Here is a 15,790-nt window from a genome sequence, read left to right as displayed (position 1 = left end):
TCAAAATTACTGCTGACATTGGTGTGAAAGAAATCTACTGTAGCCCATTAAGTAACACACTGCAGGATAGAAAATACCCACAATGCCCTACCTCTTGAGAGGAACCAGTTACACGTCCAGAACATGGTACTAAAAATGAAACTACTTCTGTTGTCAGCAGCGAGGTTGTCGTCTATGAAGAACATCCATGAAATCAAAGGTTCTCCAGATCAGGTATTGAGCCAGCCACCAACAACACTGTCAACAGGCTATCAAGTCCTCAACGAAAAATAATGAGATAAAGGGTTCTCCAGAAGAGAAATAATTGAAAGACCAACATTAAATGCAGCATTTCTCAAGTCAAAGACTTACCAATCTTATATGTTTGGAACAAATGTATTCTGGAATAATTGTTAATCATGCAGACAGCTTGAATTTTTGAAGTCAGAGATGTGAGGGAGGGCAAATGAAATATCGTTGGCTATACCATTGTATAATCAGTTAACTAAAGGGAAAATGCTCAGAAGAAACATTGAATAAGATAATGGATATGAAATCATATGAACTAAGCTAAAGCTCTGCCCACCCTGATGAATGAACAGTCACTGGAGGGAGCATTGGACAGGTGGAAGCAGTTTCACTGAGTTGTGGACTTGCACAGTTTACTGTTTTAGGCTTACATGTCTTAACTAACTCTTGTTGGTAATAGTTAATGTTTCAAAGTTAATATAATCTGTATATAGTTACTGAAGTGTAATAAACTACCTCTGTTATCTAAGGCAAAAGCCTCTTCTGCTTGAGACTTCATCACAGACACAAAACAATCCCTATATGGGCATAGATGGTGGCAGCACTCAACTCCACCAATAAGCTGTCAGTAAATCAAGGTGACAATGATGGCCTTCTCATCACTGCTATAACAGATTTCCTACATGGGTAAATGACTCCTGTTTGCTAAAAATAAACCTCATTATCTTCATAATCTTAGAGCAATGGCCGCTTCAGTGAGATGTTCCTTTGTCAAAAATTTATTTGGTGGGGAAAACATTTGAGCCTATTTGCAATGGAATTGCGGCTGATATAAATAATCTCCAAGTAAGTTCAGGACAAAATGGAAATGTGACATTTAACATTCCTGATAAATAGTTGTAAACTTTGTGCAATAGTGATAACCTTCGGGGAAAATGTTACATTGTGGCTGTTACCCAGTGGCCATATGGTTTGGATTTGCAAGGATGACTCATTTTTTTGATCGCATATAAAGACTAATAAGCATTATAATGATTTCAAAAGTTCGGATTCACAGTAAAATATTCTTGGAGAAACACATTGAAAGCTAAACTATTATGCTAAGAATAACATTACTGTCTTGTACTGTTATTGAACATAATGATAAGGTTATGAATTATTAACCAGAGTATAGATTGCTAAACAAGTCTTTGTGTTGAAATGTGTGCCTGCTGGTGGAGATGTGAACACACTGATGTGGAAGATGAAAGGAACAGCTCCTATTTAGAAAATGGCTCACCACTGGAACAGAATTTTACTCCTGGGATCACTGATCTTTCCATTATGCTACACAGCAGGTAATAGAATATATTGCTTTGTTAGTTAACTTGGTTATTGACATGTTAGCTCAGTTCATGTACAGCAACAGAGCTCTGATCCCTGACCTGCTGTGCTGTTCCAGCAATAAAGTTTCAACTTTGATCTCCAGCATCTGCAGACCTCACTTTCTCCTCCAGTTTACTGTTTCAGGCTTACATGTCTTAACTAACTCTTGTTGGTAATAGTTAATGTTTCAAAGTTAATATAATCTGTATATAGTTACTGAAGTGTAATAAACTACCTCTGTTATCTAAGGTAAAAGCCTCTTCTGCTTGAGACTTCATCACAGACACAAAACAATCCCTATATGGGCATAGACACGGGAAATGGTGGCAGCACTCAACTCCACCAATAAGCTGTCAGTAAATCAAGGTGACAATGATGGCCTTCTCATCACTGCTATAACAGATTTCCTACATGGGTAAATGACTCCTGTTTGCTAAAAATAAACCTCATTATCTTCATAATCTTAGAGCAATGGCCGCTTCAGTGAGATGTTCCTTTGTCAAAAATTTATTTGGTGGGGAAAACATTTGAGCCTATTTGCAATGGAATTGCGGCTGATATAAATAATCTCCAAGTAAGTTCAGGACAAAATGGAAATGTGACATTTAACATTCCTGATAAATAGTTGTAAACTTTGTGCAATAGTGATAACCTTCGGGGAAAATGTTACATTGTGGCTGTTACCCAGTGGCCATATGGTTTGGATTTGCAAGGATGACTCATTTTTTTGATCGCATATAAAGACTAATAAGCATTATAATGATTTCAAAAGTTCGGATTCACAGTAAAATATTCTTGGAGAAACACATTGAAAGCTAAACTATTATGCTAAGAATAACATTACTGTCTTGTACTGTTATTGAACATAATGATAAGGTTATGAATTATTAACCAGAGTATAGATTGCTAAACAAGTCTTTGTGTTGAAATGTGTGCCTGCTGGTGGAGATGTGAACACACTGATGTGGAAGATGAAAGGAACAGCTCCTATTTAGAAAATGGCTCACCACTGGAACAGAATTTTACTCCTGGGATCACTGATCTTTCCATTATGCTACACAGCAGGTAACTGAATATATTGCTTTGTTAGTTAACTTGGTTATTGACATGTTAGCTCAGTTCATGTACAGCAACAGAGCTCTGATCTCAAGTGGTTAATGTTTATCTGCAAGTTTGTCAAGTTAACATGGGAAAGAGGCCCACTTCATTGAAGCCAAGAAAACTCATCAGCCCAATTACAGGTATATTCACTTGAGGAACAAAGACAGGGAGTATGAAGGCCACATTGCAGTAGATTCACTGCTGAACTGGAACAGTAAGTGTACAAAGACAAAAATGGAGACCCTGCCCCAGCCTGGAGCATAGGAGGTTCAGGGATGACTTTATAGAGATTTATAAAATCCTGAGAGGCATAGATAAGGTGAACAGTAAAGGTCTTTTCTCCACATAGGGGAGTTCAAAACTAGAAGGTATAATTTTAAGGTGAGAGGAGAAATATTTGAAAGGGACCCGAGGAACAATTTTTTCACAGTAAGTGTAGTTTATATGTGGAATAATCTACAAGAGGAAGTGGCAGAGGCAGGTACGATTGCAAATTTTAAAAGACGTTTGGACAGGTGCATGAATAGGAGGGGTTTAGAGGGATGTGGGCCAAACAAAAGCAAATGGGACTAGTTCTGTTTCTGAAATCCAACATGGACAAGTTGGACCAAAGGGCTATTCACATTCAAAGTGTGCCTTCATCACTTTCCTATCTGAAAGAGGATATCTCAATACAAAGAAACCTGGAAAAATAAACTTGAGTTCATGGCAAATTTCAGCAGCAATTGTTGAGTTAACTTGACAGTGGGCAATTGGTCACTATGTTTTTGTAGTCAATTTTTCAACTTTGTTTCTACCGTTGCACTAAAGAAAAGGGTTGCACGGTGCCTCAGTGGTTAGCACTGCTGCCTCACAGCACCAGGGACTGGGTTCAATTCCAGCCTCGGGTGACAGTCTGTGTGGAGTTTGCATATTGTCCCTGTGTCTGCGTGGGTTTCCTCTGGGTGTTCTGGTTTCCTCCCACAATCCTCCCCTAGCAGGTTAGGTGAATTGGCCATGCACAATTGTCCACAGTGTTCAGGGATATGTAGGTTCGGTACCATAGTCGGGGGTTAAATGTAGGGGAATGGGTCTGGATGGGTTACTCTTTGGAGGTTTGGTGTGGACTTGTTGGGTTGAAGGGCCTGTTTCCACACTAATAGGATTCTATGACAAAGCAATTTAATGGTCAGATTTCCCAAAGGGTGTGAATCTCATACAAATTGCCACTCTGTCCATTCTTTTTGATGAGAGAAGGAATCTCAGCATTTCTGCAGGGAGATTCCCCTCAGGACTTCCTCTGAAATGATGGGGTGTAAATCTATTATGACTGTCCCCCTGTAACATGGAACCATCAGAGGAAGACAAACCAGGCTCCCTATTCATAACAGTCAGCTGCTGGATTCTGACACTGAAAGGCCCTGACAGCCACTTTGACAGTTACTGTCAAACTGCATGTACATAACGTGAGTGAGGTTAGGATTCCATTGGAGGGAGATGGGAGGGCACCAGGTGGGGTGGGGTGGGGTGGGGTGAGGGGGAATAGAGTACTAGGTAAATAGGACTCACAGTGGGTGAAGTGATGGAGTGCCAGTTGGAGGGGAATAGAATGTTAGGTATGTAGAGTGCCAGGTGGTGGTGTGATGGAGTGCTAGGTAAGTAGAGTGCCAGGTGGTGGTTTGATACAGTGCTAGGTATGTAGAGTTCCAGGTGGTGGTGCGTTGGAGTGCTAGGTATGTAGAGTGCCAGGTGGTGGTGTGATGGAGTGCTACGTATGTAGAGTGCCAGGTGGTGGTGTGATGGAGTGCTGGTAAGTAGAGTGCCAGGTGGTGGTTTGATACAGTGCTAGGTATGTAGAGTTCCAGGTGGTGGTGCGTTGGAGTGCTAGGTATGTAGAGTGCCAGGTGGTGGTGTGATGGAGTGCTAGGTATGTAGAGTGCCAGGTGGTGGTGTGATGGAGTGCTAGGTAAGTAGAGTGCCAGGTGGTGGTGTGATGGAGTGCTAGGTATGTAGAGTGCCAGGTGGTGGTGCGCTGGAGTGCTAGGTATGTAGAGTGCCAGGTGGTGGTGTGATGGAGTGCTAGGTAAGTAGAGTGCCAGGGGGTGGTGTGATGGAGTGCTAGGTATGTAGAGTGCCAGGTGCTGGTGTGATGGAGTGCTCGGTATGTAGAGTACTGGGTGGTGGGAGAATAGAATGTTATGTAAGTAGAGTGCCAGGTGGGTGAGTCGATAGATTGCTGGGTAAGTAGAGTTCCTGATGGCGGCATGCTAGAGTGCTAGGTATGTAGGGCTTCAGTGGATAGAGTATCAAGGTGTTAGGCAAGCATGATCCCAGCTGGGGAGGGGTACAGTACTGAGGCAGGAAAGAAGATGAGTAGGAGGTAGACTGCAGGTTAGTAGAGTCCAGTAATGGGGGGTGGAGAGTAATGGCAGGGGGAGAGGATGTGGAGGATGTGGTAGTGACATAAGTATTAGGTTAACTGAATGGTTATTAACTTATTCTGAGCAACTGTAATTTTTCCCATAAGTCATCAGAATGCTCCAAAAGTCTCCAACTTAAATGGAGAATGTCAGGTGGTTCTAGGTGTAGGGATATTCGCTATTCGCCACCGGATTATTCAATCACTCCGGCAATTCTTTTAGTATCTGCTATGATTCCACAGGGTTTCCATCTTTGCTGAAATAATGACGGACCAGCCAGTAGAAAGTCTCGGCCTATGTGTTTACAAACCTTGAAATCAGAACGGCCTTAACTTGGAAAAGAATGTATTTATCATTTCAATTTTAAAGGCCAAAGTGCATTTTATGTAAGCACCTACACACGTACCCAGACTAGACATCTACAAAACAGACTGCAAAAAATGTACAAAAATTAACGAGGAAAAAATCTGTTTACATTACAGTTAAAGGGAACATTCCACAGAATTGTACAGATTTTCAAACTTCTTCTTGGAGGAATATTTTGCAAATGTTGGACCTCAGTGTCCAATTCATGCTGCACACCCGTCAGAACCCAGATTGTGCCCAACCTATCAATGACAGTAATGATATTCGGAATTCAAACTTTAATGGAAGTCTGCCCACAAAGCTAATAATGCATGGATACAGGTAATCAGAGACTATTTTATAGTTTTGGAGAAGCCTCGTAAAATATACTCACAAACGCAAGGGAAAAGTCATTAGTTGTGCATCATAATAAATAATTTTAACTGTAGGTAGGTGGGTAATGAAATTGGAATCCATCTGTTACTCTGGAAATGGTGTCCAGCCAATTGTAACGTCCTGTGCTTTTTACAAATCATGTTTTAGGAGATTAAACAATAGGAAGAAGTAGAAAATCCTGTAGTTCAGAGAGTGCCCAATAACATCACGTGGGAGGCTTTTACAGGAATTACCTCGAGGGACACTCTCATTAAGGAAAAAGGGAGCTCATGGCAGGCAAGGTGTAAGGTTTATCGGGGGAGAACAGCAGAGCCCTCTTAAGCACTGGCTATTATTGTTGGTTGCCCTGAGCAAAATGCTGTCAGGACCTTTCCACCCGAGCTACCAATGAAATTTGCTGTGGAATCCCAGTGATGTTAACAATACCTGAGATGGCTAGTCAGGCAAGGTCTTGGTGGGCGTCCTTGCTGTCTGCTCAGTTAATATCAGCCAGCCTTGGTTCAGTGGTAATGTCTTCACTTCTGTCAGGATGTTGTGGTCTGTAAGGAATGCGAGGTTTTCTAAAATTGCTACATTTTGGGACTGTGTCTTTAAGTTAGGGCAGTGAGCCGAGATGGCCTGGTTCTAAAAGTTAAAAGTGAAGCACAGTGTGCGATACTAACAGCTGTAAACAATGACACATATAGAACGACAGTGAATTGCTATTCGCCAAACCCCAGGGAGCTATTAAAAGTACCAAGTTGTGAATGGTTACACTTTAATCTGTCTGTTTAATTCCATGATAGAAACATTCAGGCAGTATTAACAGTCTTAAAATTTGAAATCTTGCTGAGTGATCCTTTCAGTCAGTAGCCACAAGTTTGAATACCTTTTTAAGAGTTATCAGTCTGCAACAGGAATCTAGCCTCACACCAGAGATCTCAATAATGAGGGAGTGCTGTTTGATAGAGACACTGTCTTTTAGATAAGTCTTTAAACTGGGGTCTCATCCATTCTGAAGTGGATGTAAAAGATCCCATGATGAAAGTTGTTGTGTTCTGTTTGTACAGTTACTTGAAAATGGTTAGCTATTTTCAAATCAGAACTTTGGATTTCAAAGTTTGTACTTTTTTGAACTCTGTTAGATATGTTGATGCCATAGAAATTACATGTTCAGCTCAATTAGGCATAATCCTAATATCACCCACTGAATGACTCTGTTTCTTAATTAACCAAAGAAATGTCGATAGAAAGGAAAGGCCTGCACATGCTGACTTTCAAAATTAATTACTGGAGATACAAATGCTCAGTTGAATTCAGATTCATTTGCAAACACACATGAATGCTCTGACAGCTCAGGCATTTTGACAATCCTGTGCATGTACATCCAACTGGCCATATCCAAACAGGCTCCTGATTCCTGCCAGCTGTCAGTCAGTGAGATCTCTGCCTCCACTGTTGCAATTTCATGGGAAGGCCCACTGGTGGCCCCACCGCTGCCTAAAAGGTTTGTGTTTCGATGTGCATTCCTGATAAGAAGAGTAGGTCACCTACCAGTTCTCCAGGCAGCAGTCAATACTTCCTATAGCTCAGCATGATTCCACTCCTTGTTTTTGTGTCTAACAATGGGCCATAATTTGCTGTCAATAAGGCTGAAGCCATTATCATTACCTTTATGCCAATTTTTTTTGTATTGCTCATTCATGTATTGTGGGTGTCACTAGCTAGGCCCACATTTATTGCCCATGCCTAATTGCCCAGAGGGCAGTTATGAGTCAACCACATTGATATAGGTCTGGAGTCACATGTTGGCCAGACTGTGTAAGGATGGCAGATTTCCCGAAGGACACTAGTGAAGCAGGTTGCAGAAACAAATGGTGAGGCACTAAAATACACTTGTCTGGAATGTCTCTCTTCACTGAAATGTTATGCATTTGTTAAAATAGCAGAGAAAGTCATAAAGTGAACTTATTCGATCTTTACTCATTAACATTCCACTTCACAGAAAATGTTGTGAAGAGCTTGAACATTTTTATGTTGATATTTCATTGTTTGTTCATTTTGCTGTTTCTGTCTAGGATCACCGGCAGTAAACCATCTTGGGTTGACACCTTGGCAAAAGAATTGCTTGATGCAATGGATGTGAACGTTGTCATTGTTGATTGGATTATTGGTTCAACAGCTTTATATCATAATGTAGTGCAGAATTCTGCTGAATTGGGTTTGAAAGTTTCTATTCTTATAAGAGACTTAATGGTAAATACCTGAATAGATATGTTAACTGAAAGTATACCCTCTAAGCTAAGCAGCTGTATCAACACCATTTTAAAAAATCAACCATTCAATCCCTTACTAAAACCAAAGTAATGTATAACAAATTGGTAAAGTGTAGATTTGGAGGCATGATGTCACATATCAAATCCTAAGCAAATCTCCATCCTTAACCTACCTTCATTCTCACCTTGGTGATTGCTTTTCATTTCCATGGATATCAGTTCCCTAAGGATATCAGTTGAAATTCCTACCCCTGCCTTGGCCCAGGTCTGCCTTAGCTCTGTAGGTGCCTCCAATGTTAAATCCTGTTTTATACATAAGAACGTAACAACTAGGAGCAAGAGTAGGCCATCCAGCCTGACGAGCCTGCTACACCATTCAATACGATCATAGCTGATCTTTTTATGAACTCAGATCGACCTACCCATGCTCTCACCATATCACTTAATTGCTTTATTTTTCAAAAAAAATCTACCTTAACTTTACAAACATTTACTGAAGTAGGATCAACTACTTCTCTGGGCAAGAACGTCCACAGATTAACAACCTTCTGGGTGAAGAAGTTCCTTCTCAGTTCAGTCCTAAATCTGCTCCATCTAATCTTGAGTCCTCTTGTCCTAGTTTCACCTGCCAGTGGAAACATCCTCTCTATTTCTATCTTATCCATTCCCTTCATAATTGTATTTGTTTCTATCAGATGCCCCCTCATTGTTCTGAATTCCAATGAATATAATCCCAATCTACTCAGCCTCTCCTCATAAGCCAACCCTCTCAACCATGGAAGCAACCTAGTGCCTCTACACCCCCTCCAGTGCCAGTACATCCTTTCTCAAGTAAGGAAACCAAAACTGCACGCAGTACTCCAGGTATGGCCTCACCAGCACCCTGTACAACTGCAACATAACCTCCTTGGTTTTAAACTCAATCCCTTTAATAATAAAGAACAAAATTCCATTTGTCTTCCTAATCACTCATTGTACCTGCAGACCAATCTTCTGTGATTCATGCACAAGGACATCCAGATCCCTCTGCATAGCAGCATGTTGCAACTTTTTACCATTCAAGTAATACCTTTTTTACTGCAAGATTTGTGAAGGTTTGTAGCTCAGCTTGAGGTCTAGGGTGTAGGTTTGCTCGCTGAGCTGTAGGTTTGATATCCAGACGTTTCATTACCTGGCTAGGTAACATCATCAGTGGCGATGTTACCTAGCCAGGTAATGAAACGTCTGGATATCAATTCTACAGCTCAGCGAGCAAACCTACACCCTAAACCTCAACCTGAGCTACAAACCTTCACAAACCTTGCAAAAACCTATGGGCGCAACATGCTACAACTTGCCCAAAGATGGGAAAGGAATGCCATCCGAGAGAGTTCCACCCGCGAACAACTGTACTTCCTGCATGAATGTTTGAGAAAACAGGTACTGCCAAAATGTCTCCAATACAAACTGCCAATTCGCCACTGATGATGTTACCTAGCCAGGTAATGAAACGTCTGGATATCAAACCTACAGCTCAGCGAGCAAACCTATACCCTAAACCTTTTTTACTGTTACTCTTACCAAAATGTATGACTTCACATTTATTAACATTGTAGTGTACCTGCCAGACCTTTGCCCACTCACTCAATGTATCTATGTTCCTCTGCAAAGTTTCATAGTCCTCTGCACACTTTGCTCTGCCACTTACCTTAGTGTCATCTGCAAACTTTGTCACCTTACTCCACCCAACTCCAAATCATCTATATAAGTTGTAAATAATCAGTTGAAAGAAAAATAAGTTTTGCTTCCAATGTTTACACTTCTCTCACATTCACCAATCCATCTTTGACTTTTCATTTTCCTTCCTTGTCTTGACCGCTCCTACTTCTGGGGTTAGGCTTACACCAATATCAACTACAAACCCAACTGACACAGTTACCTTGACTATACTCCACACAGTCTGCTTCCTGCAAGGAATCCTCATCTCCATTGTGTCTGTTTTGATGATGGGACTGTCTAACTGGCTGCCTCTTATGTTACCTCCTTTTTTCTCAATGTAATTATGAACATGAACTTATATGTGCAATGCAGTGTTATCTGGGCAACCAATGTGCTTTCAGAAGCTCTTTTCCTCATTCCACTTGCTTTGTGAAGGATAGCTCTTGGCTGGCAGTGCTTGATGGTGCACTATAGCCGTCAAATATGATGCCAGTGCTGGGAATCCTGGGTGGTCCTGGCAATGGCAAGCATTTCTGCTATTTCTGAGCACACAATAGCATGAGGAGTCACCACAGAGATGTGTGCATGGACAACGAGATGAGCAGTGGAGGATTGCCTGAGAAAATGCAAGAGGATTTTCATGGAGAGAAGCCTTCTGTGAAACTGTCCAAAATGATACTCAGCCGGTTTTGGTAAAATTCAGTCCTAGGGTCCTTAAATGTCCTTACCTTAAATCTATCTAGTTAACCAATGTCTTGTCATCTCTACTAACTAGACAACTACTCTTTCATGTTATTTTCACCTATTTGAACTGCCCCTAACATTTTTTACAATATATATATAAAGTATTGTCCAATTGCTGCAAACTTATAAAGTTCTTCATAAATAAGTTGTATTTGTTTTCTGTATCCCCAATAAAACGATGAAATATAAATTAACCATATCCATATTTTCAGTCACATGGAAGCACAGAAGACTCTTTCCATTTGATTGGAATCAGTTTAGGGGCACATGTAGCCGGATTTGTGGGTCGCATGTTCAAGGGAAAACTGGGACAGATCACAGGTAACTTTATACAAAGAACTGTTTAAACCTCTTTTACTGAGAAAGGTTTTACTCATGAATAAATATGCCTCAAATTCCATTTGTTTCCCTCACTTTCTTCTTTGTTTAGAATACACATACATACTTCCAAACAAAAGGACATGGAAAGTATGGTGTTTGGGCTTTTCCAGAAGGTACTGATGTGTTTGATGTCCAATTAATCAGTTTTGAACAGTAGTTGCTGTTTTAATGTAGGCTGTTGTGAAAGATTGCACAATGTTAGCTACTATAAATTGCAATGAGATCAATTACCAGATACAAGTTGAGGAATTCAGGTGGATATATTTTGAGAACACTGATTTGCAGGATCCTTTCCCCAGTTGGAATGGTAAGGTCTGAGGCAGCCAGAGATTGATGCTCAGACTCCATTGTACAGGGGCCAGTAGAACGTGCCAATCCGATGGCAAAGATCAGGCATTCTGAGGTTAGAGTATGTAGGTCCATCACTTGGAATGGGGAAAGGATGGGAGGGACCTAAGAGAATATAAATCCAGGGATTTCCTAAGAATTAAGGGCTGACATAACACGTAGCTGGGGATTGGATTTCACATGTATAGATGTTGAGAATCATAGGAGTTAGAACCAGGAACTTAAAGATTACCTTTCAGCTATCCTTGCCCAATGGTGTGGGTGGTATAATTCTAGCTTTCATGTTGGACCCAAATGGCCTTAGAATAGTTGCTGTACAGTTCACTTTCTGAGTCACTGAATACAGCTACACTGTACTATTTTAGGGTAAATAAAGCTAGACTTATATGGAACTATAACTTGTCTTGAAGCATTCAGAGTTTTGATCTAAGTGATAGAAAGTAACAAATATTTTATGACTTTAAAAAACATTTTTAGAAACAATAATTATTGTAATAGGCAATGGCTCAGCGTCATAAACAGAGTTTAAGTGGGTAAAGTGAATTTTAGCTCTAATTTCTGGTGTCTAGTTTATGCTTCAGCAGGAACAATATTATTTGGTCAAAAATAAGGCCTGATCTATTTGGAGGTGGTGCAATAAAGTATTTACAAGGATGATACCAGAGGCTATGTCATACTGGAAATATTGAACAGGCCAAGGCTCTTTTCTTTAGAAGAGATAATGCAGATTGGTAACCTGATCAAATAGGCAGAGCAAAATGTTTCAGCTTGCGGGGAGAAAGCAAAACCGGGGATCATAAATATAAAATAGTCACTAATAGATGCAACAGGGAATTCAGTAGAAGTTCGAGAATAGTTACAATGTGTTAAGGCAACTACCTTTAATATATTGAAGGGAACACCAGATAGATATGAGGAAGGAACAGAAGAATAATTTGACATGTAGACGGGTGACAGTAGGAGAGAATGGAGCAAAAATACAAACATGTAAAGGTTGGCCCAACAGTCCATTTCTGTGTACTTCCAATATAATTAAATATAATTATATATATGTCTTTTGCATGTAGATCTGAAAACGTAATCTTAGTGACATATTTTAAAAAGTATCTCATTACCATCCTATTTTCTCTATCTTTCAGGTTTAGATCCTGCAGGGCCCAAGTTTTCAAAAGCAGGTGTTGATGAGCGTCTTGATCCTGGGGATGCGGTCTTTGTTGAAGCCATTCACAGTGACTCAGATTGTAAGTGTGAGAAGGATTGCTCTCCTCTCCACAGTACACTGTCGGAGATAATGTTCAGCATTCTTCATGTTAGGAGAGAGTCTGGGTGACAGAACAAGTAACAGCAAAAACTGCTGCAGCTTTGGTAAAGGAAGAAAATTGAGGTACACATTTGTCTGCACCCTACGTGATAACCTGATGGAATGGTTTACTTATCTATTATAGAACCCTTTCAAAAATCATTCCATTCAGGTAAGTGAATAATTGGCAAGACTGAATGGTGAAGAGGTTTCTACATGTACTTGTCTTTTCCTGTTATTTCCTTTCTGTGCATCCAGGACCATTACTATCGCTATCCTGGGCCTGTCAACATCTTTTACCAGAAAATCCCAGGGATAATGGTAACAAGAGTAGTCTAGAGAGAAATGGGGACCATTGATTCCTGATAAACAATGTTCTGCGGGTTGTAAGATTATGAAAATCTGCAATTTTGCATTTGTAGATCTATACTTCCATAACAATGCCAGTTCATGTTTAAAAAGGCTATTAAACAACAGCCTTAACTCTACATCTTGAAATAAATTCTGATTATGGAAAGCAACATGGAAAACCAACAGTGTGTAATAGCTAGATAATTGCAAATTTTCAGTTGTCAATCTTTGATGCAATTTATTTTAACAAATACCTGATATTAGTGTGCCTGTCTGTTGCCTTTTTTTTTAGCTAGCTAAAAAGATCAAAATTAATCCAATATTCGGTATGATTTTGGTAATTTGCAGACTTTGGAATTTCTCGACCAGTTGGGCATATTGATTTTTACCTGAATGATGGAAAAGACCAACCTGGTTGTACAAGACCCTTTTTAACCTCAGGTAATGCTTTAGAATCATTAAACTTGCATTCCAAAACATGGCTGGTTTAATCTCACAGATATGATTGATTCAGTTACTTGAGGCTATGCTAGAGACGGATAACATCTTATTATAATTTGTGAATTTGAATTTTAAAGTTGAGGCAAAATAGATATTTCGTTTCAGTATCTGAATATATTTTTGTTAAGAGATCAGAAAGTCATTTGGAACAGTGAACAAAATACATCATTTCCAAGAAAGCATGTGATTTCAGTTAAATGCCTTGATATGTATCTGTGTAGTTAATTAATAAAGTGTTTACTAAGTTGAACTTTAATGACATATGAAAAAATACCGGGGCCGTTTAAGAACATTTAGGTTTCAGTTTAGAAGAAACACTTCATATCAGAAGAAGAGCAGATTTTATTTTGTTTGAAGAATTTTCAGGTTGTGAGAGTTTATAAAAGTCAGGTGGATATCAGAAATGGAAAAGAATCCAGCACCTCATAATTGGAAAGATGCCTTGAGGCCATAAAAAGTGGAAAGTGTCAGTTGAGTAAGACATCTTAAGTTAAATGGAAATGATCTTTCACTGGCATTGAGTATTTGTAAAGGATACTGCTGAGAAAAAAGCTGAACGTTCTTTTTGTTGATTATATTAAGATCTTTCTAAACTGTTTTATGTATGTCACTCTATTATAGGTCTTTTTCTTCCTTTATGTAATTAATTTATGTTCTTTTACTAAAAGATATTGGAAGCCTCAGGTGAAAAGATTCAGCGACTACCACAGTAAACAAACTGCAAAATTGAAACTGTTATAATGATCTGTCATGCTGTGTTTTACTCTGATAACTGACTTGTTCAATATTACTATAAACTGGGATCATGACAAGCTTGAGAAGAGTTGCTCCCGAAGGATGTTATAGATTCAAAGCATTTGATTATTTTGCATTTTACTGATTTCTGCAATTTTAAATTAACTATATTATGAAATTATGTAAGGCTTCACTTAGGTCCTGGTGAAGAGCCTTCTTTTACATCATTTTAGCCAGAACATAACAAAAGCACAGGAAAAAATAATTACCTCATAAAGTTATTTATGAAGGAAAGATTCTCCACTGTTCCTTTCTGCTCCTACCCAGAAAAAAATAGCATAACTCCAGTATCTTAATCTGAAAGAACAATCTGCATTATACGTCCTAAACTGATGTTTAACATAGAATTCCACTGTCCCTGCATTTAACAAAATGATATGAAATGTATGGTGAATGTTTTAAAATGGGGCAAACATCTGCCTATGCTGTTTGAAAAATAAATGATGCCTGAAAACTTAACTTATTATCATTAATAGCATAGATGTTTAAGAGAGACAAATAATGCAACAAAGGGGTTTCTATATGTTAACAATATTAACAAATCCTTTATCCTCCATTATTGTGAAAAACACAATACCCTATCAATGTGGTAAGCATATATTCATTCATATTAAATCTTAGGTGAATACTTTTCCATTGTTGTTATATAACTAATTGGTTTTGATAAATTTTGCTTCAGTTTAGTTAAAAGAAGCCAAGTTTACATCAAGAAAGCCAGACAAGCTTTAATTTGATTAGGGTAACCAATTGGCCTTTTCTCCTGCAACATTTTTGCGGTGCTGGTTTTGACCACTAGATCTTGTTACTAATTACTACAGACCAATATTCACAATTTGGAACTCAAGGGCTAAAATGTACCTGTCATTTTACATGGATAAGTTAAAGAATTCCATTTCATTTAAATGGATGGCATGGTGGCTCAGTGGTTAGCATGCTATCTCACAGCACCAGGGACCTAGGCTTGAGTCCACCCTTGGGTGACTGTATGGAGTTTGCATGTTCTCCCTTTGTCCGTGTGGGTTTCCTTCAGGTACTCTGGTTTCCTCCCACAGCCTAAAGATGTGTAGATTAGGTGGATTGGCCATACTAAATTGCCTATAGTGTCCAGGGATGTGCACACTAAGTGAATTAGCCATGGAAAATGCATGGTTACAGGGGTAGGGGAGTGGGTCTGGGTGGGATGCTCTTTGGAGGATTTGGTGTGAACTTGATGGGCTGAATGGCCTGCTTCCACACCAAAGGGATTCTATTGTATACAATCTAAAATTATTTCATTTTAATTTATGTATGATTACAAACATGTTTTAGTTTTATTAATCTAATATGTATTTGTTTTTCTTGTCTATACTTGTATTTTCATTGCATTATTTTCTATTTCTGATTTATTTTTGTTTTTCATCTTTCATTATTTTATGTTGTCTTTCTTGTTCATTTTATTTTTTATTAGCAGAATCAACCATATTCATGGATTGATCTGAACAGGTTTGTACTCTTTGCAGGATTGTGGGATATATAAACAATTCCTAATACTGGAATGATACAATATCAATATTTTCTCAAATCACTGAGTAAATGGAGATCTT

General features: G+C 39.1%; 1 protein-coding gene across 3 annotated transcripts in view; it reads left to right on the top strand.

Moving 5' to 3' along the window:
- The first annotated feature begins 1,424 nt into the window (after positions 1-1,424).
- pla1a (phospholipase A1 member A) overlaps positions 1,425-15,790 on the top strand; it is a 31,259-nt gene continuing 16,893 nt past the window's right edge. For 2 of the 3 annotated variants that reach the window (XM_043701014.1, XM_043701010.1), the window contains exons 1-6: positions 2,521-2,658; positions 5,576-5,780; positions 7,892-8,069; positions 10,744-10,852; positions 12,400-12,501; positions 13,260-13,352. In XM_043701014.1, coding sequence (XP_043556949.1) covers positions 2,592-2,658; positions 5,576-5,780; positions 7,892-8,069; positions 10,744-10,852; positions 12,400-12,501; positions 13,260-13,352 — 754 coding nt within the window. In that variant the 5' untranslated portion in view covers positions 2,521-2,591. Of the gene's footprint in view, positions 1,566-2,520; positions 2,659-5,575; positions 5,781-7,891; positions 8,070-10,743; positions 10,853-12,399; positions 12,502-13,259; positions 13,353-15,790 lie in introns of those variants that run through there. The other variant, XM_043701011.1, reaches the window with a different exon arrangement.

Source organism: Chiloscyllium plagiosum, chromosome 12 (genome assembly GCF_004010195.1).
Source record: "Chiloscyllium plagiosum isolate BGI_BamShark_2017 chromosome 12, ASM401019v2, whole genome shotgun sequence".
NCBI lineage: Eukaryota > Metazoa > Chordata > Chondrichthyes > Orectolobiformes > Hemiscylliidae > Chiloscyllium > Chiloscyllium plagiosum.
The sequence above is the reverse complement of the archived record's forward strand: the minus strand, read 5'-3'. Positions and strand labels throughout refer to the sequence as shown.